Source organism: Erithacus rubecula (assembly GCF_903797595.1).
Source record: "Erithacus rubecula genome assembly, chromosome: 21".
NCBI lineage: Eukaryota > Metazoa > Chordata > Aves > Passeriformes > Muscicapidae > Erithacus > Erithacus rubecula.
In genome coordinates this window covers 9812712-9840442 of record NC_136673.1, presented here as the reverse complement: position 1 = coordinate 9840442, position 27731 = coordinate 9812712, and the positions used below count along the sequence as shown (strand labels likewise).

Sequence of the window (27731 nt, the reverse complement as noted above, 5' to 3'; positions counted from 1 at the left end):
GCTGAGGCAGCAGCACCCAGAGCCCTGAGCAGCACCCAGAGCTGAGGCAGGGATGGAGCTGGTGGGGGCTCAGTGGGGCAGAGCAGAGTTTGGGGCCAGGGGCCATTCTCAGCACCCTGGGCAGAATGGGAACAGCAGCACTTCCCATGAATGATCTCTGCAGTGGCACTTCGTTTCCTGGACTAGTACAGCCAGGGCCAGCTCTGCTCTGGGGGCTCAGGAAGCACCCCAAACCCCTGGGATTCACAGGCCAGTGCAACCCTGGGCAGAGCTCCCTGGGCACAGCCTCTGCTGCTCCTCCTGCATGCTGGGGTCACACATCACTGCTGACCACAGCTTTCTCATGAGATGGACCCCCACAGTGGTCAAAGCCCTACAGAAGGCTGGTGGGGGCAGATTTTCACACTGCTGCAGGCACCCCCTGCACACTGGGGACTGTCATCAGGGATTCTCTCCTCTGCTGCTGGGAGCAGTCCTGTGCAAGCACAGATGCCCGGGTGCACCTCTGCCAGCTCCAGTCCCAGCAGACGGAGGCTGCCCAGGCCACGGGACCCGCAGGGTGTGGATGCAGTGCTGGGAATGGCCACCCATGGCCCCAGCGCTGCTGGGGTGACACGCCCTGAGCTAAGCACCTCCCAGAGCCAGGGACAGGGAACCCTCCTGGCCGCTCAGAAGGCCACGGTCATGGAGACGGGGCCACATGCGAGGACACCTCCACCCAGCAGCTGTCCCAGCAGCAGGGCCAGCCGCGGCTCACGTACCTTCCTGTGGCCCGAGAAGAGCAGCGTGAGCTGGTGGATGGAGCCGCCGTTTTTGACCAGCTCTTTCTTGAGGGTGCGGGGCGAGGGCAGCGCCCAGCGCGCGGCGGTGTCCGGGCTGTCGGAGCAGTTCAGGGTGGTGTCGGAGGTGAAGCAGTGGCCCTTGGCCTCCTGCAGCAGGCTGCCCTCGCTGTGCGTGCGGCGCCGCAGCGAGCCCTGCACGCTCAGCGTGTAGCTGGGCTGCCCGGCTGTCTCGATCATGCTGCTGCGCTTCAGCTCGTTCCTGTCCAGGTACTGCTCGTCGCTGTCCTCCTCCTCCTCGTCCTCCTCCTCATCCTCATCTTCCTCCTCGTCCTCCTCCTCGTCCTCGCCGTCCGTGGCGCTGCCCGCCGCGCTCTGGCTGAAGGTGCTGTCCAGCCGCAGCTCGGGGATGACAAAGGCTGCCAGGGAGCTGGGCTGCTCCTCTCTCTTTGCGGTGGCCACCGGCTGCTTTTCCACCAGCAGAGGAGCCTGGGTGGCCCCCAGAGCATCCCGGGGCTCGGCCACAGCCGCTGCCTCGGCAGCCGGAGGGGCCCCCGCTGCTGCCTTCCCATCCTCCGGGTGCATCTGCCCCGGCTGCTCGGCGTCCGTCTCCAGCATCTGCCAGAGGAGAAGATAAACAGGGATGAAAGCAGAAGCACCCCAAATCTCTCTGGCGACCTTCCTGGCGAGCCTTTCACCTCCTCACTCCCCACCTACAAGGCTGGCAGTGATTTGCACAACTCAGTGCTCTGCTGGGGTGGGATGGCACCGTCCCCACGTCCCCAGGTGGTGCCAAGTCACCCATTGCTCTGTCAGCACCCACTCCTGCTCCTGAGCCCGGGAACACCAGGTTTCCCCAGCTGGCAGGAGTGGGGTGGTGGCACTCAGCTCTCCCCTCCAGCTCCCTGCAGCACCGGTGGGTTTTGAGGAATGCCAGGGATTTTGAGGAATGCCACCCCCGGCTTGGTTCCAGCCGCAGAGGCAGAGCTGTAACAGCATCCTCACCCCGTGTCCCCAGGGAGCTGCTGCCCTGCAGGGATTTCCCCCAAGGGCTGCAGAGAAACCCAGCAGCTGGTGCAGCAGCTCTGGCCCCTCCTGCACCACATTATCAAATGCCAAAGGGAATCACCGGGCTCTGCCCATCTCTGCATTGCCCCAGCTCAGCCCGTGGCTCTGGGTAAGCCCTAAAAACCCACTACACTACCACTACAGACACTCCTGTCGGGGTTTTAAGTCTTTAGGGCTGGTTTTTCTAGGTTTCTTTTCAGCTAGATAAGGCCAGAGCAAGCTCTGTCCTCTCAAAGGGAAAAGCCCAAAGGAAAAAACCTCCAAGGCTGTTTTTGTGAGCAGGGGGAGCCTGTGATGAGTCCTCCCCTGCCAGAGCAGGGTCCTGTGTGATTTTTTTTGTCTAAACCAAAGGGGTAAAACCAACCCAGCAGGGAAAAAAATACCAAAGCAAAGAAAAATCCTCTCTTTAGGAGGCAATTCCCTCCTGGGGCAGGGGTTATTCCACAGGACCACCCCCAGCTAACAAGTCACCCAGAAAAGAAGTCACTGTATCACCAGCTGATATCCAAGCATTTTCACAAACCCGGTGACTAAAAAAGACACTCCCTCTGTATAAATTGACTTCAGCTTCAAAAGGCAGGAGTCAACCCATCCAGCCTCACATCCCTCTGGGAGGAGGCACCCAGAGAGAACAGAGGTTGTATCCCCTGTGACATCAACCCTGGGAGAGCCACCCTGCTGCTGGACACCCCTCATCCCCCAGAGATAGATAACAGAGCTGTGATAGATCACAGAGCTGATAACCACCCCTGGGCATCCCCAGGCAGCTGTGTGCAGATGTTGGGCTGCAAAAGCTGCTGTCACCTCCAGGAAACACCCCGGGGGTGTAAGCCCCATGTGCACAGAGGGGACAGCAAGGACACTGCCCAGCAGCACCTGCCTGAGCTCAGGGGGCAGAGAGCTGGGCTGGTTTCCAGGGAAATGCTGGAGCCCAGCTGGGCAGGAGCTCCCCTGTGTCCAGCTGTGCCTTGTCCTGGTTTGTCACACCCAGAGGGTCCCTGTGACACCTGCAGCACAGAGAGCACCAGCTCTGCCCACCCAGCCTGGCTCCCCTCAGCTGCACTTCAGCATCACCTGAACTCCCCCAGTGGGTCTGAAGACAAAAATTCAGAGACCATGATGTGCTTGGTCCCTTCATGACATTTCCCCATCCATGAAACAGCCGGATTTGGTGTCAGGCACAGAGAAATGCTCCTTTCAGCCCATCCTTGGGGCTGTTCCACTTCTCCCACACAGTAATTCCTTGTAAGAAGGGAATGTTCCCAGCCCTGCCATGCCAGGCTGCCATTTGCACCAGCGTGTGCCTCTCTGATGCTGATGGTTTATTTGTCTTGCAATCACTGTCATCATTATCTCATGAAATAATTAGAGGAAAAACCCACACAGCCCTCGAGTCACTCCCCACAAAGCCCTACCCCCAACACTGCCTATCTGCCCAGTCCTGCTGCTCACATTGCTGGGTGCCTGCATCTGATAAGGTCCTAGAAGGAAATGAGCAGGCTCCTTTAAAATGAGAGACATTTGGGGATTAAATTAAATCCTTACACTAATTCAATCAGAGCCTCTGCTGCTCTTCTCTGGCATGGAGGGGATGAGCAGCAGTTGGTTCCATCTCGGGCTGAGAGCATCACCACGGCTGTGAAACCCTGTCTGCACAGTGCTGAGCTCTGCTCAGCATCACCTGGGCTGGGGAGAGACAGGGGAGGAGAGGCAGCAATGCCATCACTGCCAGCCCACAGAGCTGCCCCTCCCTGGGGCACCAGGACTTCACCAGCACAAAGCCAAGGCCACCTTGCTGCCCACAGCTGACTGGGGACCTCAGGGATGGGAATGGACCAGGTTTCATAGACTCACAGGATGGTTTGGGTTGGAAGGGACCTAAAGCCCATCTTGTCCCACCCCCTTCCATGGGCTCCACTGTCCCAGGCTGCTCCAGCCCCAGTGTCCAACCTGGCCTTGGGCACTGCCAGGGATCCAGGGGCAGCCACAGCTGCTCTGGGCACCCTGTGCCAGCCCTGCCCACCCTGCCAGGGAACAATTCCTGCCCAGTATCCCATCCAGCCCTGCCCTCTGGCAGTGAGAAGTCATTTCTCTGGTCCTGTCACTCCAGACCCTGGTTCAAATTCCCTCTCCAGCTCTCCTGGAGCCCCTTCAGGCCCTGGCAGGGGCTCTGAGCTCTCCCTGGAGCTCTTGAGCAGCTTTTCCAGTACCCAAGGGGGGCTGACACCTTCTCACCACTTCATGTGGCCAAAGGGCTGCTGGAGGAGGCAGCAGTGGAGCCAGTGCTGGTGCTGTCTGAAGGAGCTGCTGTCCTTCCTCACTGACTCACCCAAAACATTCCATGCTCCCACTGCTGCAGCAGCTCAGGAGTCAGCAGCCAACATCTGGATTTCTCCATTCTCAATGCCTTGGTCTCATTGCTCTCAGCATCTGGGTGTCCCTGACCTCCATGTGCAGATTTCCCTTTTTTCACCATCTGCATCTTCCCCTGCACTCAATAAATTGGTTTTGCCATTCCCAGCATCTGGGTTTTCCTGTCTGCATCCAGGCAGGTCGAGGGGATTTACTCCATCCTCCCTGAGGGATCTCACACTTCACTCCCCCAGTTTCTATCTGACTGAGAGGCCAAGCAGCATTTCCTGAGAAAGGGAAAAGAGAGCAGAAGCAAGAGCTGCCTTCAAAGCCCAGGATGGCTCTCTGGGGTCATTTTAGGGAAGGAGGACAATAGGTCTGAGACCAGAGCAACAGCAAGAGAGTTCCTAAGGATGATCTCCTCATTGAAGAAATATCAACACACTCCAAAAAAAAGCCAACACTATCCTGCCTGCTCCAACATCCTCAAAACTTGCACCTGTTACCCACTCCCTGGGTTCTCTTTGCCTTCAAGGATCACTCACTATCTCAAAAATGAAGTTTTTTCAAGTTTTTTTTTTTTATTTTATTTTATTGAAACCAAACAGGGCAGAAGAACTGCAAACCCTCTGCTCCTTGATCTGTACCTCCATTTTTCTCAGTTGCTGCTCACATCCAGGATTGTTCCAGTTCACCAGCAGAGAAAATTTCAATGAGAGTCAGCACAACCTTGACTTCTCCAGCATGTCTTTAAATAATGTGGCCTTGCTGGTGGCCCACAGCTGGGACTTCCAGCTGGGAGAACAGCTGGAGACAGCACAGCTGAGAGCTGAAGCCTGCCCTGCCCTTGTCCTGGTGCCACCAGCTCTCCTACTGCCAGAAGTGCCAGTTCTGTGGCATTCCCAGGAATCCCCAGCAAGGGGAGGTCAGGGATTTTTGAGTTTTTAAGATCTCAGCTTCTCATTTCAAAGCCTCTGCTCCTCTCAGTCATGGAGCCACTGTGGCTCAAGGAATGCCTGGCCACAGGAACTTTTGATTGAGCCTTTCCTGGCTCCTGATGGGGATGCTCAGGTTTTTCTCTTTCTTTTGTGGTGATGCTGAGGAAGAGGAGGCAAAACACAGCTCAGAGAGCTGCTGTGCACCCAGATACCTCCTCAGCCAAAACCAGGAATTGGGAAAAGCAGGAAGTCCCTGCAGGCTGTTGGACATGGATGTGAGCAGGAGAGCACGGGATGTGCTATACTGTCACTCAGGAGGACTGAACAGAGCTGCTGGGATGGCACAGGAAGAGCCAATCCTGGGGCTGTCCCCAACCATGGCAGCTCCATCCTCCCTGTGTCCCATGGGGAACCTCTCTGGCTCCTGCTGCCCTTCAAAGGACTGAGATGCCTCACCTGTCCCCAAAAGCATTACACTCCATGGGAATGAGACCAACTCTCTCTCCAGGGTTATTCTGGGAGAGCCGCAGACAGCAGTGGGTTCCCTGTGCTGGAGGCAACATCCCACCCCACATCAGCTGGATTGCAGGGAAAAGACCACCTACATCATCCAGGGAAACAGCAATCTTTTCAAAGTAGATCCTTCCTAAAGCAGAAGGAAAATATTTTACAAGTTCAGTTTTTAGCATGGGATGAACTGTGCCCAGATCCACCAGATCAGAAACTTCTCAGTGTGAAACACTGTTGAGCCCCCAGGGATTTAAATAGTGATAACTAAGAACCAAGGAAGCTCACAGCTACAAGGAACAGCATCTAATGCACAGCACGGGACTAAGGGGAAGGAAGCAAAGCCAGAAATGCAAAGCAGAACTACCAAAACTTGAGAAAATTTTCGTGGGAGTCATTGTGAAAGTGCTCACGAGGTTCCCTGAACTCTACTCTCACCCTCTGTGGGGCCGGCCAGAGCCAGGGCTCTCTGCACAGCCGGGTTCCTACCCTCTCCCTGCTTCATTACTGCACAATGAATAATTGATCCCGAGCAATTAGTGTAACAGCAAAAGCAGCGCGGGTGTACCAACCCGAACAGCAGCGCCAGCAGTGCCTGGGGCAGGCAGCGAGGTGGAGGTACAGATAGGGGGAAATGCTTGTACTCCCTCAAAACCTGGCCCTGAGCTGCCCCAGCCCTGGCAGGAGGAGCCCTGCTCGAGGGAGGAAGCGCGGCAGGATCCCTGCACAAATCCCATTCGCCATGCCGCATTCCCAGCGGGAACACTCCCAGCGCACAGGGCTCTGCCCAGCCCCAGCCCCAGCCCCAGCCCCGCGCCGCTCCTCAGACTCAGCGGGAAGCGGGGTCGGCGCTCACCCGAGGGCAGGAGGGGAGCCCGGCTGCAGGCTCAGCCTGCGCCCCGCAGCTCGGTGTCACCGCCTGCTGAAGGTGCCACCACTACCCGGACCAGCCGGGACCGACCCGGGTCCAGCCCTCCCGCCGCCGTCACCAGGGGCTCGGCCCCGCCGCAGCCCCGACCCGCAGCGGCTCCGGCAGCGCCGGCTCCGGATCCCAACCCATCCCACCCGTGCCCTCCATCCCCAGCGCCACTCCGAGCGTGCCACCGCTGCAATTCCAGGCTGAACCTGCTGGATGGTCCCGAGTGCCAGTCCAGGTGTCCAAAAATATGCAAAAGTCCTGGAGCAGAAAGTCCACATTGTGGGCACATTGCAATGCTGATCCCACAGCAAGAGCCACTTGTGTCGATGGCACAGCCGTGCACAGCCCAAATTTGGGAGATAACCTCAAAGCATCCCCGCGCTACAAACGCCCCTTCGCTCCTCCTGGATGCACCTTACCGAGCCTCAAGCCCAGCCTGTGGCAGATGAGCCGTGCAGGAGCCACAGGCTCCCCAGGAGAGAGCAGGGCAGGAGCGGAGCGGGTGCCCCGGATCCCCAAGGACATCCGCGCTCCTCACGCCCTGTGCCGCTTCCTCAGCCCGAGCCGGGTCCTGCCCAGCCGAGGCGCGGCCCTCAGGCTGCGATCTTGCCCTGCGGAACGTACCAAACGCGGGCTCTCAGCTGCATCCCCCGGGCCGAGCGAGCGCCGTCTCCGCCGGCCCCGCCATGTACGCTCGGCTGCGGCTCTCCGGCTCTGCCCTGCTGTTATTAATGTCCGTGTCAGGCGGCGGCTGAAACCGCCCCAGCCTCTCGCAGACACGGCTCCCTCGTGCCCCTCGTGCTATTTCTGGCTCTGCCGGCTCTCCTGCAGGTGCTGTTACCTGCTGACAGCAGCGCACGGCCGCTGTGCCCCGAGGAAGGGCCGTGCATCCCCCTGCGAGCGCCGCGCTCCCTTTCTGCCCTGTCCTGCCCCCGAGCGACACCGAGCGCGGAGATCCCGGCGCTTCCTGCCTAAGGAAATTCTGCTGCGAGTTCGCTGCTCGTGGGGTTTTCTCCCCAAAGTGACGGCTCTGAGGTGGGGGACGCTCTGCAATGGGGCGTTCTGCCCTTTGCATCTCAACCTCTGTGAGCAGCTCGACCCTAATGGGCAAGGACAGGGAGAATAAACAGGCAGGATGGTGGATGGTGTCCATCCAGGGAACAGCCCACGCATGGCCATCCACCCTTCCTCCTCTCCTGCAAGGCCAGGGCCCTCTCACGACACCCCCTTGCACATGGGGCTGGGGACCCGACTGCCTTGGCTGGGCATTTCTGCTGCTAGGATTACACTCCACTGACAGAGACACTTGTCCTGAAGGTTCCAGAGAGAGAGCACAGTGAGGGGTGTGTGCACAGCCACTCTCAGACATGGGCTGGTTTTATGTGCCCCACAGCCACCATTCACTGATGGGTGCTCGCTGCCACAGTGACAGTCTGTGCTCAGCTCTCCTCCAGCATGGACTCTGGGCCATGTGAATGCTCCTGGGATGGAGCAGAAAACTTGTGCTGCCTCCTCTGCCTCACATGTAGGCACAGCTTTACAGTGGCACAAGAAATTTGGCACTGGAAGTGGCACAGGAAGCTCCCTGGTCTCACTGGAGACAGAGATGAGCTCAGCTACACGTTGTCACCATGGACAGCAGTGACATGGCACAGCCATGCTCAGCTGTGCTCAGCTCCCATCCTGCCTGCCCTGCTGAAGGGAGCTGGTGGGGTTTGTGCCTGTTCCCTCTCTTGGCCACTTGGCTGGCTGCAGGTCTGTGGGATGCCACTGGGAATACCTGGATGTCCCTGAGACTTAGAGCACCCCCAGCCTGAGGGTCCCCAGCCCCTCTCAGTGAGGAATGACCCAGCCACCACCCCAATGTGCCCACCCCACTGCTCAGTGCCCACTGTGATGGGGGCATAGCTCCTGAGCCAGGCTTTAGCTGCTGCCTGCAGCCTCATCACTGCAGGGCCAGTGCCAGGGGACCCAGAGCTGTGAGATGATGTCTGGGTCATAAATATCCCTGGCAGTAAAAATCCAGAGTGGTAGGAAAGGGGGAGGAAGGAGCAGATTCTGTCACTGCCATTCAGCCCACAGCTCTCAGCACCCTTTCCCTTCAGTGCTGCTCAGCAGGGGAATCTCTGCAGCATTATGGGCAGGAGCAGAGCTCTGTCCCTCGGGCAGGATGAGGGAGGTGACAACCAGCCTGATGCATTCAGCCACTGCAGATCCACTAAGAAGGACTCATCCCAATACCACTTTCACAGGACCATGAAGTTAGTGCTGAAACTTGTTCCTGCTGCCAGCAGAGATCACTGGAAGGAAACATCCACTGAGAGGAGAGGACCTGGCAGAGCAGCTCTGCTGTGAGTGCCTCCAACAGGGCCATGGCCAGAGCCACACACAGGAGGGAGGAATCCCAAACTGTCCCAAACCCAACATTGGTGGCTCCAAAGCCACACACAGGAGAGAGGAATCCCAAATGGTCCCAAACCCAATACTGGTGGCTCCAAAGCCACACACAGGAGAGAGGAATCCCAAATGGTCCCAAACCCAACACTGGTGGCTCCAAAGCCACACACAGCCCTCCTGCAGGGTGCTGGTGGCCTTGCCCTGCTGCTGCAGCAGGAAGGTGCTCGTTCCAGGGCAGGACACCTCATGGAGGGCCAGGGTGCCATGGGGGCAGGATGAAGCTGTGCCTGCCAGTTCCACACCACTCTGGGCATCAACACCCAAAACCCCTTGCCAGGAATTTTGAATACATCCTTTGACTCTGCAGAGATATCAGGGTTTGGGTAACTTTTGCAAAGAGTAACTTGAACTTGACTTCAGAAACTGCCCAGCACACGCTCACACTCCCCTGCCTTCCTGGGAGGGAAGAGAAGGAGCAGCCACCCGAGCAGGAGGTGTCTGGGCACAGGAGAGCAGGGCTGCAGCCTGGCAGCTGCAACAAAGCACTTCCAGCACCTTCACTAAACGCCAGCAGCGCTGCTCAGAGCACTCAGCCTGTGCCTCTCCACCCTGTGAAATGATCTCACAGCTCAGCTCACTCCCCCCCGCCGGCGCCGCTCCTGCCGGCGCTCTGCCTCTCACCAGCCCTTCTGGGGATTGGCCTTTGCAGCGTTCAGAGCTGCCTCTGGCCAGGATGGAAGTGTTGGCAGCTGCTCATGCAGCCCCGAGCCTTCCTGCTGGGGAGGGGGTGAGGGGATGCTCGGCTCCCTGGGTGCACTGGGAGAACATCTCCCGGAGAAAGGGAGCCCTGCTTGTTGGAGGGGAGAGCTCTGCTCTGCTGATGGCTTCAGAGCCCAGCTAACACATGAACAAAGCCAGGGGAGCTGTGGCCCATCTGCTCCAACACCTCCTCCCATGCCTTGGGTGCTGGGAGCCTCTGGAACGACACCAAGAGCCTCAGGGCTGGGCAGTGAGGCCAGGGGAGCCAGGGTTCAGTGACCCAGGGCTCAGGAGAGGTGACAGACAGGTCAGCACCCCACCCCACCCCAGCCCAGCCCCACAGGCACATCCCAGCTCCTGGGGCCTTGGGAACGTCCTTGCAATGAAGGCAAGAAGCCAACTGATGTGCAACTGTTCAGCCTGGAGGAGAGAAGGTTCTAGGGAGAACTTAGAACCCCTTCCAGTGTTTAAAGGGGTTCCAGGAGAGCTGGAGAGGGACTTTGGACAAGGGTTGAAGTGACAGGACAAAGGGAATGGCCTTAAGCTGAAGGAAAGCAGGGTTAGGACAGAAATTAGGAAAAAAATCTTTACTATAGAGGGGGTAAGGCCCTGGCTGCCCCTGGATCCCTGGCAGTGCCCAAGGCCAGGCTGGACAGGGCTTGGAGCAGCCTGGGACAGTGAAAGGTGTCTCTGCCCATAGCAGAGGGGTAGAACTGGATGATTTTAAAGATTCTTTCCAACTCAAACCAATGTGTGGTTCCATGACTCTGTACAAGAATGGACAGCTTCCTCCAGATTTTTAAGCAGAGAGAGCTGAACTGGAGCCTGACTCAGAGAGGAAGAGCATCTCTGGTCCCACAGCCTCACAAATCCATGAAGCCTTTGACTTTCCTCAGTAATGAGTTTTCCCAGCCCAGGGCTGTACTCCCTGGCATGGAACAGTGCAACAAGATCTTCTTTTGGTTTTGTGACCTGGCTGCACGTCCTCCCAGCTGGTGCTTTACCTCTCATTGGGACAGAATCACCCTCAAGGTTTCTCCCCTATTTGAGCCCCCTGACAGCACAATTCGGTGCTTGGAGGGTGTGGCCAGGTTCAGGCTGGCCCCCCAGGTGCTGCTGTGATGTGCTAGCCCTGCCCAGCCTCTCGTGTTGGTGCTGTGGAAGGAAAGGCTGTGATGAAGATCCAGGTGCACCCTTGGCTATGTCTTGCCCCACAGCAGCAGAGGAGCAGAACCCCCTGGAGCACAGCTGGCACAGCTGGGGCAGCAGGTTCCCAGCCCAAAATGGAAAGACTTCGGCCAAAAAAAAATAAGGTGCAAAAATCCTCCCATCTTCCCCACTGAAGAGCTAATCACACTCTGACTAAACTGTTATGAGACACAGGGAGGAATGGGGCTGGTCACAGCCCTGTCCCCAGTGCTGCTCACAGCCTTGTCCCCAGTGCTGGTCACAGCCCTGTCCCAGTGCCTGGTGCTGGATGTGCAAGGAAGGCTCGGGAGGTGTCCCGTGTAAGGAGGAGGGAGTTGCTGGGGCAGGGGGTGCCAAGGAGCAGGATTGTGGAGACACAGCAGGGTGGGTGCCGAGGGTGCTCGGGATGAGGAAGAGGAGCAGGGGATGGGGCAGGAGAGGCGTGACCCGCACTGAGCCGCTGTCCCCCCGCCCACCGGCCCTGGTTTCAATCAGCCCTCCATCACACACTGTTTGCTTTCGCTGACAGCTCATTTACTCGCACTTGACAAGCACGTTGTAAATAAGTGAGAGAAACAGCCCTGCCCTTCCTGAGCAGGGGGAGGCCAGGAAGGGGCCGGCCAGTCCCCCCCGGCCGCTCATTCCCAGCACCGGAGCCAGCGCTGCCAGGAAGGGCCGGGGTCATCCACGCCTGCTCCCAGCCAGGCTGGGAACGTGCCGGGCATCCACCACCTCCCTCGGGAAACAACGGGAGCACCCGTCCTGGACTCCCAAAGTCCACGCCACAGAGTGTCCGTAATTATTTAGCTTAAGGATAATCTGCATCTCTCAGATACAGCCAGCCATCATCTCCGAGGTAATCTCAGGTCACGGAGCCAGAAGGGAAGAGTAATCAGCCGTTCTGAGTGTGGAAGACACAAAGAAACAAGCAGTGAGAATCAGACGGTGGCAGCAGGTCCTTTACACACAGGGTTTGGGCTGTGCATCTTTTCCCTGGCAGTCAAAGCAGCTGAACAGCTCCCTGTGCTCTGCCCTGCCCCTGCTCTGCAGTTTGCCCTCTCTTCAGTCAGGATTATCCCAAGCTGCTGGGGTCCCAGCACTGATGGTCAGACCCAGCCCAGGGTTAACTCAGTTAATGCACAAAGCTGCTCTGCTACAAGCACAGCCATGGCTGTGGCTCCAGGCTCCACACAGCCCCACTGGGGAGGTTTGCTCCAAGCTGGCTCACCCTGGGGATGTGCACAGGCACAGGGCAGAGAGCAGCATCCCAGAGCACACCTGGACACAAGGATGAGAGGTAGAAGGCTCTGCAGATGGAGAAAATACCCACGGAGTAATTCTTGGGAGCTGCTGCAGCTGGCAGGGGGGGTTTGCAGCTCAGGGAACTTCAGCCAAGTCTTACAGTGGCAGCAGAGTCCCATTTGCACCACATCTCCCAGACACTGGGGACAGAGAGCTGGACCACAACAGCCACGCTGTCCCCAGAGCTCCTCCTGCACTGACTCTGGCAGGAAAAGCCCACTGGGAGCAGGGCTGGACTATCACAGCTGCATCCCTCATGGATTTCTCTTCCTCCATCTCCACAAGCAGATGCTGCATTTGCTCAGGTCCCCCAGAAACCAGCAGCTCTGCTCCAAAACCAGCTCTGACAGCAGCAGTGCCAACGGAGCCCTGCAGGGCTCATCCTGCTGGCCTGACACCATCCTCCCTGGGGACACTGCCAGAGGCACTGCCAGAGGCAGTGACAGCTCTGCAGAGCCTGTCCCTGAGCCACAGGGACCTTCCTGCCCTTAGTGCTGCCCTACCCAGGCAGGCCTTAGGGGGGGCTTGAAAAACAGGAGGTTTTCAACCTCCAAAATCTGATCTCTGCACAGCAGGGAGGCTCCTGAGGAGCTGCTCTGTGCTTGGCCAGTGTCCCTTTTCCAGCACACAGCTGGCACAGGGCTCAGCTCTGCTGGCACCGAGGCTGTGCTGGCCCTTCCTGCCCACCCCACAGCAAAGCCCACAGCCCCTTGGCCACACTGTGGCCACAGCAACATGAGCTGCCTCTTGCTGAGCTGGAGCAGTTTTGAAGGCTTTGCAAATCAGATTCCTGGCCAGGCTGATATTTCCAGCTTAATTTGTCCATTCACAGAGCACAGACACTGGGTTTTTTTCCCTAAATAGCCCTAGTATCAAATAACTGGTAAGCCAAGCTAATGGATCAGTTCTCCCTTGCAAGAAGCAGCTGATTTTCCCAGCTCTTGCCTCCCACTGATCTGGCATCCCCAGAGAGGTCTGTCCTGGTCAAACAGCCTGGACACAGCCCCAGCTGCAGCTCTCCCAGGTCAGGCTCCTGCCCAGCCCCGTGCCCACCCTGCCCCAAGCACCCTCCCCCATCCCTTGGGATCTCCTTCCCTGCTCCTTCTTGCATTTCACACTAGGTTTGCATTAAAATTGCATCCTGAGTACTTTACACCTTGCTGGGGTGGGAAGGTGCTATAAACTCAGTTTAAAGTACCTGGTAGCTGCTGTCATTCTCCTTTTCTCCCTCCTGGCCCCACACCCCACCAGTGGGATTTCCTTCAGCTTTGGCAAGACAAGACGAACCCCCTTTGTCACGACTTTGGAGAGCCCATGATGGCTCTCCACAGCACCCAAAGAACACCCTCTTGGCTACTGGGGCACAGAAAAGACTTTGAAAGAGATATGATGTCTTCTGGAGTGCATTTTCACCTGTGCAGTGGCCAGGCTCCTTCCACAACTCGGGGAGCAGATGCTCCAGAGCCCTGCTCTGAGCACAGCCCCACACCCTGCCACGAACAGTCTGGGCTGGGGAGGGCAAACAGCACCATGCCCCAAACGCCCAAACAGCCCAGAGCTCCTGTCATGACTCCCCTTTTTAGGACTGGTTTGAGATACTCGGATTGGAAATGTCCCTGCAGAGATTCACCCAGGATGATCCCCAGCCCAAGGCAGGATCACACCCAGCTGAGCACAGAGCCACCCCTGGCAGCCCCATGCCATGGATTCCAGCAGAGCCCCCATGTCCTGGGGCTGGCATGCCCTGCCCTGGCACGGGGCTGTGCCAGGCAGATGCAGCACAGGACAGAAGGAGCTGGCTGAGCACTGTCACCTCCGTGAATCAGCTGCCCGGGGCCGCTCAGAGTCAGAGCTTTGGTTGGTAAGGAGGTTCTCAGGCTTTGTGCTGCTGTTGCTATTTTAATCTGCCTGAAACGTGCAGGAAAAGGAATCTGGAGGCTCTGTCTCCTGTGGAGATGTTTGTGCTGACCCAGTTTGGGAGGCTGCAGAGCCACAGCCGCATCTCCCAGCTCCAGGGCTGGGCAGGGAGCGCCGGCTCCGGCCGTGCTGTGGATCCAAGGATGAGCCCTGCCCTGGAGCCAGCCTGGAGAGGCACCCACACAGGGACAGGAGCTGCTCCACCTCCCTGCACCAGCCAGGGCAGGGATCTGGGGCTTTTACCCCAAAATCCCTGTCTGCAGCACTTACAGCTCTTCAAACACTCAGCACAGGGGTTTCTCTTCTCCCGCAGCAGTGTCACTCACCAACAACCCAAACCTGACACAGCACGAGCCAGCAGAGACTGCCAGTGTCCCAGACAGCTCCGTGGGACAGCCCCAGCCCCAGAGAGGAGGATGAGGGTGTTCCCTTCACCCACACAGAGCAGGGTGTGTGGCAGAGTCCCAGAGCCCTCCACACATGCATTTCTCTGCCAGAGCTGCTGAGCCAGCACTCCCGGGCCAAGCTGGAGCTCTTCAGTGTGGGAAAAGTGCTGGGGCTGCCTTTGGGCATGAAAAACAGCACTCTCCAAATGAGCCCTCTGTGCTTTGAGGACATCTGCGGGATCAGGATCAAACACCTGAGCCCACCCAAGTGCACAGAAGGGGCAAATCTCTGCCCCACTACTCCCATGACCTCAGCCTTTTCATCAGCACCCAGAGATCACAGCTTGAGGCTCTCCCTCTGCTCTCAGTCCTGCCCCAGAGGCGAGCTCTCAGAGCAGGCTGGCCACGGGCTAGTAGAGCCTCAGCTGTCCAAATATCCAAATACAGATGCTGGGAGGTGTCAGCTCCAGCCAGCAGATGCAAATGCAGCCACTGCTCCCCAGGCAGGGCAGGAAGCTGCAGGCAGCAGTGCCTGAATCCAAACTCACTCCCCAGCTGGCAAACCAGAGCTCCTGCAGAGCCTCCTGCAGGAGCATCGCTGAGCATCGCTGCCATGCTGCAGGCAGCATCTCCTGCTCCCGCCTGCCTCCTTACCTTGCTCTCCGTGGGAGCTGCTCCTGGATGTTGCTGCTTGGTGATGTTCTCAGCCAGACACCAGCAGATCCTCTTCTTCTGCTCCTGGGAGTAAGCCTCCAAACTTAATAAGCACTCCGACTTCTGACGTAAAGGAAACACAGGCAGGGAGAAGGTCATTAGCTGTGTGTCGCAGGCCCTGCCTGGGTTTGCAAACTCCTCACTCCCCACACACCACAGCAGAGGAGGGGAGAGCTCACATCCCTGTCCTGCACCCTGACACAGGAGAGTGGGAGAGACTGGAAATCAGCTCCCTCCAGAGACAGAGAGTGGTGCAGGGGAGCTGACTGCGCCTCCATGAGCAGCATGGACAGCACGGGCAGAGCACAGGCAGCCCTGCACCCTGAGCCTCTGCAGGGGAAACCGAGGGTGGAAACTGCTCTTTGCCACATGCAAACATTAATGAGGCACCAGAGCATGAATTGGTGAGAACAAGAGCCTTTGGGCTGGGTGGGGCTGGGAAGAAGAGCTCAGGGAAGCTCCAGAGCAGCCTCCCCGTCCTGCTCCTCACCTAACAAACACCAGGATGAATCTGGGGATAAAACTCCAGAGCAGCATCTCCATCCTGCTCCTCACTTAACAAACACCAGGATGAATTTGGGGATAAAACTCCAGAGCAGCATCCCCATCCTGCTCCTCACTTAACAAACACCAGGATGAATTTGGGGATAAAACTCCAGAGCAGCATCCCCATCCTGCTCCTCACTTAACAAACACCAGGATGAATTTGGGGATAAAACTCCAGAGCAGCATCCCCATCCTGCTCCTCACTTAACAAACACCAGGATGAATTTGGGGATGAAGCTCCAGTTCTGGTCACACACTGTCTGGTAGCAACATCCAGCAAGGAAGGAACTAAGAGAAATGATGGGAAGTTATCCCAGCTGAGCCCACCTCCTCTTGTGCCCTTCCCTGCACACATCTTTCTCCTCTTGGACAAGTTTTCTTTGGGCTAGATCTCACTCACTTAAGGAACTTTCTGACCAAGCAGCTCAGCAGCTCTCTCCCAGCCCTTCAACTGCTTATCTCTCATGCTCAAAATTAAGCATTATAACATCTGCTGCCTACTGGGATTTTGCACGTTTCACTTTATAAAAAAGGGTCCCAAAATGCCCAAGGTAGGATCATCTCCTTAAGTGGCCAGATGGGAAGATGGAAAAAAAAAAAAAAAAAATAAAAAGCACAACTTCAGGACAGATTGCAAAGAAAGGAAAAAGAGCAGTTCACTAAGGGCCATAAAAAAGACCTTTGATTTCCCCCTACAATTTCCTTCCAGTAGGGCAGGTCCCCAATAGCTGCTTTTTCCCAGAAAGGTCAGAGAGAACCTGAAGCTTTGTGACTTCAGAGACATAACACAGGCAGAAGGGGAAATGCTCATTAGTCACACCATTTAAATCACTGTTTGCATTGGATGGGAATTCATTCATGTTTCATCCAAAATCCCCTAAAGTGGTAAATAAACCAAGCTCCCACATCACCTCCTGGGAAAGAGGGCTCTGGTTCAGTCCTTTGCCCCTGAGAGGAGACTTCCATGGAAGAGAAGGATTGAACTTTCTTATGCCTGGACATCCCCACACTTATTCTTCCAGGTTTAAACACTGAAAATTCCTTCCCAGGCTTCTTGAGCACAATCAGAATGAACAGAGGTTTGGGATTCAGGGACAGGAAGTGGTGGGGCTCCCCCTTGTCCCCAGATGCTGGGTGGCAGTGATGCTCTGAGCATCCCTGGAGTGTCACAGTCAGTTTTTCCCATCCTGGATGTCCCAGTCTCTCCCAGTCCCACAGCAGCAGGTCACCAGGCTGGACCACTGTGACACCCAATCATCTCCAGAGGAGAGGATGAGCACCCATTTGCTGGGATGGAATCCAGGCTGGCATCTCCCTGCCCCGCATTTGTGGTCAGAAGAGAATGAAGCAAGAACTCAGCAGAGCCCCAAAGCCACGGGGGCAGCTGTGAGCCCATCCCAGTGCGGTAAGTGCTGCACACTCCCAGCCCTGCCAAGAGCTGTGACTCCCCTGGGGCGAGGCTCAAAGCAATTCCAAGGACATCTCATGTCCCCTGGCTGTGACAGACACAGAGCTCACCTAGCCCTGCCCTGAGCCCCTCACTGATTTAATTACAGCCCATCTCTTTGATTGAATTTAGCACACAGCAAGCTCAGCTCCTGCTGGCTGCTGAGAGCAAAGTGCCCCTCTGCTCCTCCTGCTCCCCTCAGCTGCTGCAGGCTCCCTGACCTCAGCCAGCCAGGAAAATCACAGCCAGGAGAGCAGATTGCCCTCTGCTCCAGAACTCAGGCAAAGGCAGCCACCCCAATGTGTGTCCCAGGTATTGTGGGGGACATGAGCAGTCAAAATTGCATTTATCCAACATGTACACATTTTATTATTATTTTATTCCTCCACAATGACATTTAACCTCTCCAAAGTACATTTCCCAAGGAAAGAGCTCTGCTTTTCCCTAAACCTGCTCTCCCAAAATCTCCCACCTGGACTGGGGAAAGCCCAACCCACAGGGGCTGAGCACCCGTGGCTGCCTCCAAACCCAGGCAAAGTCCCTTGGGATGCAGCCAGATGAAGGGCTGGGTGTGATCTGGGATAAAACTCGTGTCCCTGGAGCCTGGTCCATGCTGGGCACCGAGCTGGGCACACAGGGCAGGCTGGGGAGGGGGACAGGGAGCTGTGCTGCCCCATGAGCTGGGAACAGCCTCCCTGTTATTGTTTTCCTTCAGGGAGGCTGCTCTGGGCCTGCCAATATTTACAGAGAGAAAGCAGGGTTTAATCTCACAGTGCTGGGAAAGGAGGATGCAGATGGTGTGAAGGGGGCGTTTGCCACCAGATAAAGGCAGGGACTGGAGTGGCTGCCAGTGGCTTTCTGCCTGCCTGCCCCCAGTGCCAAACATGTTATTGCAGTGCTGTGTGCTGGGCTCTGCAGCCTTGTGAGCCTCAGCTCCAGGGCAGGAGCAGCACAAGACCCCCACTCTGCCCAGGGGAGAGCAGGAAAGCACAGCAGTTACTGCAGAGAATGAGCCAAGCTGGCCAACACCAGCCTCAGACAGGCCCTGCTGCAAACAAGGATCATCTGCAGGGAAAGTTCCCTCTGCATCCCCAGGCTGAGACCCAACCCCAAGGCAGCCAGGTGAGAGGTCTGGCCATGCAGACAGCACAAAGGAGGATCTGTGGGCTCTGTAACCCCTAAATCCCAAGAGGAGCACCCAGGGAATGACAGCATCACAGGAGGAGCTCCCAGACCCTGCACACTGAGCTCCTGACTGCAGACACCCCTCTGTGCAGGGCTCTGTGTGACACTGCAGAGCTGAGAAGCCACAGAAATAAGGAGCCAGACTCAGTCTGACACCTCTGTGCCCTGAGCTCAGTCCCCAGCAGAGCCCAGGGCTGTTCTCTCACCTCTGTCTCCCCTGGCTGTGTGAGAAACACAGCCCCAAGGTGGGAGGAAGGGGTCATGTCATAGAATCACAGGCTGGTTTGGGGTGGAAGGGACCTGAAAATTCATGCAGTGCCACCCCTGCCATGGCAGGGACACTTCCCACAGTCCCAGGCTGCTCCAGCCCTTCAGCCTGGCTCTGGACACTGCCAGGGGTCCAGGGGCAGCCACAGCTGCTCTGGGCAATCTCCTCCCACAGATGCAGGGATGCATTTCTGCTCCTTCCCAGGCTGCTCTCTGCACAGGGTGGGTGGCAGGGTGCTCTGGGGACAGGGCTCCCAGCCCAGCCCTGGCAGCCCCTGGCCTCCCAGGCTCTGGGTGTTGGGCCATGGCCAAAGCCAGCAGAGATCCCAGAGGGGAAGTACCTCGGAAACTGCTCCAGACTACAATAGCTCCAAATCACAGAGCAAACCTTCCCCAACAGAAACAGCCAGCCTGGGAATATCCTGTGCACAAAGCACAGGCCACTGCTGCCTGCTGACTTCATGCACCACCAGCCATGGGCTGGTGAGAAAGTTCTGTTTGCTCCCATGCTGGGGGCAGTGGGGGGGACCACAGCTCTTCCTGTGGTTTCTGACTGCTGGGCACACTGGTGATGCCATAAAACAAACTGGCAGAAAGAGCAGGGGCTCTGCTAGAGCTGGGGTGCCCAGGAGGTGCCAGGAGTGCTGCAGGGGAGGATGTGCACAGAGCTCACAGGGACAGCACACAGCAACCTCTGTGTGCTCTGCTGTGGGCACAGCAATGAGGATGGCACCAGCTGGGGGATGCCCAGAGGGGTGGATGTCACATCCCTACAAGTGCTCAAGGCCAGGTTGGACAGGACCCTGAACAATCTGATCTATGGAGTGGCATCCTGGCCATGGCAGCATGGAACAAGATGAGATTTAAGGTCCTTTCCAACCAAACCATTCTATTATTCTGTGGTTCTCTGTTAAACCTCCAGGAGGAAAATCAGCCTGAAGAACCTTTTCCACCCACTGTGGAGCACCCAGGGATGACATAGAGCTGTTTTCCCAGGTCAGGCAGTTGTCCTTAAGTGGCTCATCAGGTAAAAGCCTTCACAGGAATCCCTAAAAAGAGCCAGGCACAGAGCTGCAAACACCACTCTGGCAAACAGAGCAGGGCCAGCACCTTCCTGCTCAGCAAACATCCTTTCCTCTCAGGGAAGAGGAAAACAGCTCAGAGCTGAGTGCCCCCAGCAACTCCAAGTTTACACAGCCAGTGCCAGCACAGCCCCAGAGCTTCCCACACCTCTCCCCTGGCATGGACAGAGAGCTCCAGCCTGTGCAAACAGCCCCAGGGCCCTCTGAAAGCAGGGCCTTTTAAAAATCTCTCTAGCACTGTAACTGCACCATATCAATGCTTCTTTTTGCCAACATCTGGGAAATGTGACCCCAGAATTCAGGCTGGGGGAGAAAGCCCCATGTCTTTTGGTTATCTCAATACTCAGTTCAGGCTGAGCTGTGGAACAACCAGGAGAGCAGAGTGCCCCTGTGATGTTTCTCAGCTGGGACACCAGCACTCCCTGCTGTGCTGCAGAGCCCTGAACTGGGGGCTGGCAGTGCCCAGGAGCTGCCCTGTGCCCAGGGTGATGCCAGCCTGGGGATCTGCTACTGGTGTCACTCAACATCTGAGCCAGGGATCCTCCCAGGCAGAGGAGGGGAAGCCCAGGGTCTATCTGCACAGAGCAGCAGCCTGGCCACCAACTCCAGAGCCACTGCCAGGGCTGCTCCAGCTCCAGGGACATCCTAGGGACAGCCTGGAGCAGGGGCACATTCCAGTGCAGCTGCAGTTTGGGGCTGTCATGGGGATGCTGGGTTGGGCAGGTCAGGAGTGTCTCAGCATCTGGGACACTGCAATGGGTGCACTGCATCCTCCAAAGGAGCTTTTCCATTGCTCTAACGTTGTCTCACTGCACCTGCAGCTTGGACTGCTCATCACAACCCAGAGAAATGCAAGGGCTGGGACCTGATGGCCTTTGGAGGGAGGAAAGTGGAAAGCTCAGCTCAGGAAAGAGTTAAGCTGCTGCTGTGAGTGTGGCAGAGGGTCTTATGTCCAGCTCATGTGAGATGGGTGACTCAAGGCTTGGGGTAGCTCTGAGGCATCCCAGAAATGAGCCACAGAGGAAACAAAGGACATGTCAGAGAGCAGGAAAGGATTTTTTGTCTGGTAACATCTCCTGGTCCCCAGGAGCAAAGGGAGTCCCCCTTCCACTGAACAGGACTGGGAGCAGAGCGAGGAAGGCAGAGGGACACAACTCTGTTCTCTAGAATAATCACGTCACAAAACTGGAGAGAAGGAGTCTCCAGACTGTGACTCTCCAGACTGTGATTGACCCCAGCCCCTGCAGCCCCAGGATCCTTCCCCCTGTGCAGGACAAGTCCACAGACCAGACAAGCACCATCTCTGGTCCTATTGTGAAAGAGAGGAAACTGAGATACAACTCTAACAGAGCACACAGCCCATTTCCCAGACAAAGGCTCATCTCCACTCCCTTCTCACTCAACAAATTCCCTTCAGCTGTTCACCTGGTCACATAGATTTGATGCCAGCCCTAGCCCAGCCCTTTTTCCCTCTTCCCTATCACCAAACCATCTGCCCAAGGTGTGCCAGGACAGTGCCCAAAATTCTCCTTGCAAACTCTCCTGATGACGTGTCCTGAACAGGCAACTCCAAAACTACCCAGGTGTATAAAACCTGCCGTGTCCCAGAGCATCCCTGAGGCTTGTCCTCTGTGCCATCAGTGAATTGCTTTTCCCAGAACTCACATTTGCTGTTTGGAGAGCCTGGGCTCTCCCTGGCTCCTCCCTTTGGGACAGTGCCACATCCCAAAGGGCACTCAGTGAGCAGTGCTGGCTCCCAGCAGGAGCAGAGAACACTCTGGGAAATGAATGCTCCTGTGGAATAAGCAGGGCCATGGATGGAGTGGAGCACATCCCACAGGCTGCAGCACTGATGGGATTCATTTGCTCAGAGCATTCCCTTGCAGCAGCTGAGGGTGGGAACAGGAGCAGGGCCCACAGGGACCCTCTGGTGCAGGATGTGCCCACACAGAGCCAGGCTGCCCAGGCAGCTGTGCTGCCCCATCCCTGCAAGTGTCCAAGGCCATGGCAGGGCTGGGACAAGATGATCTTTAAAGTCCCTTCCAACCCAAACCAGTCTGGGGTTGTCTCTGATGGGACCAGTCTGTCTCTGATGGGACAAGGTGGGGGACAGTGGCATTTCCTGTGCAGTCAGGATGGGCATGTCCAAGGCAAAGCCAGCTCAGGCACACATTCATGGCATCAATTTGCTCAGCTGTGGACAAGTGCTCACCACAGCAGCACAGGGAGCTGCTACTGGAAGGATTTTCTGTTGGAGAAGTTTCCCAAGACAAACTCTGGTGTCTGCAGATGAAAACTTCCAGAAGAAAAAAAAAATCAGATTTGCCAGTGCTTTTCAAAGGAAAAACTTACTGAGCTGTTTGGTTTTGAGTCCATTTGGTCTGAATATGTTGGGCCTGAATCAAACACTTGTAACAATGCATTAAACCCCTGACCTGCAGTTTCCTCTCAGCAGGATATTTCCGGAGCAGGGAAGGGTGTGAACACAGCCCTGGAGCACTCACAGCTCCACGTGGCTCCCTGTGAGGCTGCCCATTCCCACCAGCAGCAAACATTTCCTTCTGACAGCTTGTACACATCCCACCAGGCTTGTGTGCCCTGCAGGGAATAGGGAGGATGGGGAAAATGCAGACAAACTCTCACACCCCAAATCCTGTGGGGTGCAGAAATGTGGGTCCACACTGAATTCCAGACTGGTTTGGGTTGGAAGGGACCTTAAAGCTCACCTCAGGGACACCTCCCACTGTCCCAGGTGCTCCAGCCCCAGTGTCCAGCCTGGCCTTAGGCACTGCCAGGGATCCAGGGGCAGCCACAGCTGCTCTGGGCACCCTGTGCCAGTTCCACCCACTGCAGTGCTCAAATCAGCCAGAAGCTGTCACAGGCAGGGGCTGTTCAGCTTCAAACTGTGCTCTTTGGATCTAAAATCCTGAAAGGAAAGATGCCCAGGCCAGGTCTCAATGCACTGGCAGGAATTTTTAACATATCAGCTGGCAAATAAAAAAAATAGAGGAGATGTAATGGCCATAAACTAAAATACAAGGAGTTCCACCCAACATGAGGAGGAACTTTTCTCCATGAGGATGGCAGAGCTCTGGATCAGGTGCCCGGGGAGGGTGTGGAGTTTCCCTCTCTGGAGACAGCCCAAACCCACCTGGACACGTTCCTGTCTCACCTGCTCTGGGTGACCTGCCTTGGCAACCCATCTGTTCTGGGATTCTGTGATTCCAGGCACACACAGCATTCCTGAGATCACAAAGTACCACCTTCACCTCCAAAATCCTGGCTGGTGTCAGTGCTGGGACAATCAGAGCTGTGCCTCAGCCTCCAGGAGGCACAAACCCCCAAAGGGGGCAGCTCAGTGCAGACCCTCCCTCTGCCTTCCCATCCTTTCCAATCCCATTCTACATTTAGCTTTTCCAGGATGCCAAGTGTCCCTCAGAATCGGGTCCACCTGCACTCAGGATCTCCAAACCCTGCAATTCACACCTTGCAGATCCCATAAAACAAACACCCTTTGTGCTGGAACCCACACCAGGCTCTGCAGCTCCTGCTAGCTGTGCCTGCAAATAACCAAACTGCCCATGGTTTAAACTCTGTGCACTGATTTATTACACACAATTAGACAGGATGACCAGCAGTAGCTTTTTGGTGACACTTCCTGAAGGTTGGAATTTTCTCTCATGTTTATAATAAATTAAGCAACTCACAGGTATTAGAACATACTTTCTTTTTGTAGCCTGTCAGATCCAAATGCAAATTTGTGACCTTATGGGTCAGAACATTACTCAGAAAGGCTCAGGATGAGCAATAGCAGCTCAAGGCTTCAGCAGAGAGCTCTTCCTGCAGCAAAGGCAGAGCCAGCCCGGCCCCGTGGGCTCCTTTCAGCTCTCAGCAGCACTAAACACATTAGTGTTCATTGCAGATGATTTGTGGGCAAGAATCAGCAGCTCAAGAGCTGCCTCCGACCTCCCAGCCCATCAGAGCAGCACAATGGATGTGTCTGCCCAGCCCAGGGCGACAGGAGCCCAGCTGAGAGTGCCACAACCCCCCGGGCCACCAGCAGTGCCAGGGGCTGAGCCAGGACAGGGCTCAGCACACACAGAGCAGTGCCAGGGCTGGGGCAGAGCAGGGCAGGATGGGGAGAGACCCGCAGGTGACACGGGGCCAAAAAGCCAGGACAGCTCACACACCCTGCCCTGTCCCTCCTCATCTTCTCTGGTGCCACCAGCAGTCAGGGGGTGGCACCCAGACAGTCCTGATCCTGCCACACCCCAATTCCCAGCGGCCTGAATGTCCCCAGGGCACAGCCAGCTCCTCTCCCTGTCCCCAGGGCACAGCCAGCCCCTCTCCCTGTCCCCAAGGCACAGCCAGCCCCTCTCCCTGTCCCCAGGGCAGTGCCAGCCCCTCTCCCTGTCCCCAGGGACATTCTTGCAGTGGGCTGCTCCTACAGTCAGGAAGGAGGCTGAGCTTTTCACCAGGTCAGAAGAAGTTGTCACAACCAGAGTGTGGCACCCACTGGACACCAGATTTACCAGGTGATGGGGAGAGCTGTACTGGGATGGCCCAGGGATCCTCCCCAGCCCTGTGTGTGTTGTAAGTGCCACTTCCCCTCCTTCATCTGAGCGCAGGCCCACTGTAAAAATCACCCAAAGCCACCCCCCAACCAGGCCAGAGAGGCACCAAACCCTCCCCACTCCCCTGCAGTGTTCCTGGGAGCAGCCAGCCTGAAGGGACACCTTTGAGGGGACCACCCCTCCCAGCCTCCTGGTGACACCCCCACAGCCCTGGAAGCAAAGATTTGCTCTAAAATGTGCATGCAAGGAAGACAAGAGAGACAAACCTGAAGGAAATTTTCTTCCTGGCTTCCCTGTAGGAATCAACTGCTGGAATACTCCCAGGCTGGCTCCCAGAACATTCCATTCTTCCAGCAGAGCCCATCTCTCCACCTGGGGCCAGGGGCAATTCACTGAGCCCTACAAGCCCTGTGCTGCCCATCTGGGAGGTTCCTGCTCTCCTGACCCATCCCCAGCCCCTGCAGGTCACTGTTTCCCAGAAGAGAAGTCTGCTGGGAGAGCCCCATGCTGCCCTGGCTCAGTGCTGACTCACAGAACATCTCCCACTCAGTTCCCCTTTCAAACCCCAATTTCCCACTGCTGGAGAGCCCCTGCACCTGCAGTTGGAAGGTTTCTGTCCCTCACCTTGCAGCCAGGTGGCCCCTCTGGCTCAGGGCAGACACCAGCCCTGGGGCTGGGAGGGAAGGGGTGGCAGGGGGCACGTCCTGCTTGCCAAGGGGCTGTCCCTGAGCCAGGGGCTGCCCCAATGTCACCCCAAAGCTTGGGCTGAACCCCCCCATTGGGTCCTGCACATGGCAGAGCTGCTGGTCACCACAGGCTGGGAAATCCCACCCCACTGGAGACCTGTCCCAAAACAGCCCAGGAGGAACAAGAAAGGTTTGCAGAATCCCACAGTGTGGCCAACTCAGAGCTACATTTTTTTTCCCCTCTCTTTCCCAGGTGTTTTTAGAGATCTTGCCACTTATTTAAAAAGCCAGCCTTGCCTAGGGCTATATTTAATAACTTAGAAAAGCCACTCCAATCCACTGTATAGCCATACTCTACTAAAGAGACAAAACCCCAGCATATGTTGATGCATTATGTAAAGACTTTCCTTGACAGGTTTTAGTTACATGCAAGCTTGAAATGCAGTGTAAACGGATTTTCTGGAGTGCTAAAAGTACTACAACACCAAACTGCCAAAAAGGTGGTTTTATATCACACAACAAGGAACCTTAAAAGAAAAGAGTTGTGCTCTCTGCAAGATCTTTATGAGCCTGTGATCAAGTCAGAGCTACAAAAACAGTCAAAGTTTTCATGGTGAAGGAAGAGTCTGGAAGGAATATGTCAGTCCTTAGCACAAAAATGATGCTCAGCCACTGTTGTTTCTACCTGTGTTAAAAGAGTTTCAGCTACTGGGTGAACAGTTTCTAGCAGAGAAAGTCCCAAGTCTGTGGGGGAACAGGAGGTATGAAAGCAAAAATCTCACATTTTCTATCCAACTACTCCACTCCAGCCACAACAGAAGCAAGAGATCTCCATCACCAGAGCTCTCACAGCAAATCAGAAAGAAGAAGGAAGAAGAAGAAAAAAGAAGAAAAAAGAAGAAAGAAGAAAGCCAGCACTGCCAAAGACACCTCTTCACCTCTTCAAGACCTCATGAAACACAGCCAGATCTCTTTTGGTCACTTGTACTTAGGGACACTAAGCTTCTAAATCAAATATCAGGCTCTGAGTGCATTTTTCCAAGGGCCTGAGAAAATGCTGGAGAGCCTCATCCCAACACCCAGCAGAGCCTGGCTGAGTCACAGCCCAGGATTAGCTGTCACCAGCCCAGGGTGACACTGCCCTGGGACACACAGGGAGCAAACCCTGAGGGGAGGCTCAGCTCCTGCCCTGCCACCCCAGAAAGAACAGAGGAGGCAAGGAAGGAACAGCAGGGAGGGAACAAGAGAGGAGTGGAGGATGCTGCAGTGAGTGGTGCCCTGGCCCAGCTCCAGCCACTCAAGGTGAACAACTTCTATGCTGAGCATTTGCACCCAGCCTTCACAATGGTTCATTATTCCACAGTGCCGCTGAGCAATGTTTGCCTTTCTCCTCTGTGCCCTGGGGAGCTTTCCCAGACCCACCTCAGAAAATGCAAGGCCTTGAAAGCAGGAACACAGTAAAGTCACTGGAAAAGGGAAAAAAACCTCACAGCCTTCAATGATTAGGGAGGTCCAGTGTGAACCAATTTTTGCAGAGTCCTTGACTTGAAAAAAGAGGCTGTGCCAATTTGGGTGAGCCCAAATCTGATGGAGCACTTAGCTACATGTGGGTTTAGAGCTATGATTCTGTCATTCAGACTGGGCTTCCTTATTTTACTCGAGGGCTCCAAATCTGGATGTTTGAAGAGAAGAAAAGCAAAGTGCCTAAAAATAATGACAAGACATTTGGGAAAGAAATCTTGCCTCCAGAGGAAGGAATCCTAAGAGAAAACAAAAGTGAGATGCTTCAAGGAAGATCCACAGGGAGAAAGGGAAAAGAAACCTGTCCTAGTGCTGCCCAAGCTCCTTTGAGCAGCTTCTTATTCATACATTCTACAGCCATTATGTCTCTTTTCCAGACTTCTGGCAAATTTAAAGGGAAGTTAAAATCAGTTTTTTGAGTGCTCCTTTCCCCAGAAGAAAGGATCAGAGCTGTCAGTACCTGTCCAGCCTCACTGGAAAGCTGAAGTGGAAAAGAGCAGCACTCACCTCTGCCAGGTAAAGGATGCAGAACTTGCGATCTTCTGAACCTGCAGGGAAGAAAAGCCAGGATCAGAGCGAAGCTGCATCCACATTTCTGCAAGTGCAGCCACTGGCAGAGGAGCTGGCTGAGACACAGCACTGAATGAGTGTTTGTTGTTGTCCCAGTACCAGGCTGTGACCTGGGTGATGTATGTGGCATCTGCTGGGGCCGGGCACGGGCGGGACCTGCAGGGACCCACTGCCCTGCCAGGGACCCTCCTGGGGGTGTCTCCTCTGCAGAAGGGTTTGTTTCACTCAGACACCACGTGCAGGCTCTGCTGCCCAACCTGCCTTGGCACATGCAGCCTGTGGGAGTTTCCCAGGGGAAGCAAAATAGCTCCCACAGCCCCTCAGAAGAATCAGGGATGGGTTTCTCCATCTTATCCCTGTGGGCACTTCACTCCCAGGAGGACTGACAGAGAAGCTCTGGTTCCTACATCTCATTCCCAGCTTCTTGCCCCAAGTCCTGGGTGATCCTGCTGCCTGTCCCAGTCTCCACCAGTGCCAGCAGCTGGGGCAGTGCCTCTGCCAGGGATGGAGCCAAATCCCAGAGCAATGGGAAGCAGCAGCATGGGGCAGGGGGAAGAGCTCATCCTGCCCTTTTGAGCTGAGGGCAAACTGGGGTGTCCCAGCATTGGGACACTGGGGAGACCCAAA

At 56.1% G+C, this 27731-nt stretch overlaps 1 protein-coding gene across 4 annotated transcripts in view; it reads right to left on the bottom strand.

The window, feature by feature from the left end:
• Positions 1-27731, bottom strand: part of RGS3 (regulator of G protein signaling 3) — a 76295-nt gene that overhangs the window by 9308 nt on the left and 39256 nt on the right. For all 4 annotated transcript variants that reach the window (XM_079324078.1, XM_079324079.1, XM_079324080.1 and 1 more), the window contains 3 exons: positions 27042-27082; positions 15167-15289; positions 762-1397 (listed from right to left, as the gene is read on the bottom strand). In XM_079324078.1, coding sequence (XP_079180204.1) covers positions 762-1397; positions 15167-15289; positions 27042-27082 — 800 coding nt within the window. The remainder of the gene's footprint in view (positions 1-761; positions 1398-15166; positions 15290-27041; positions 27083-27731) is intronic.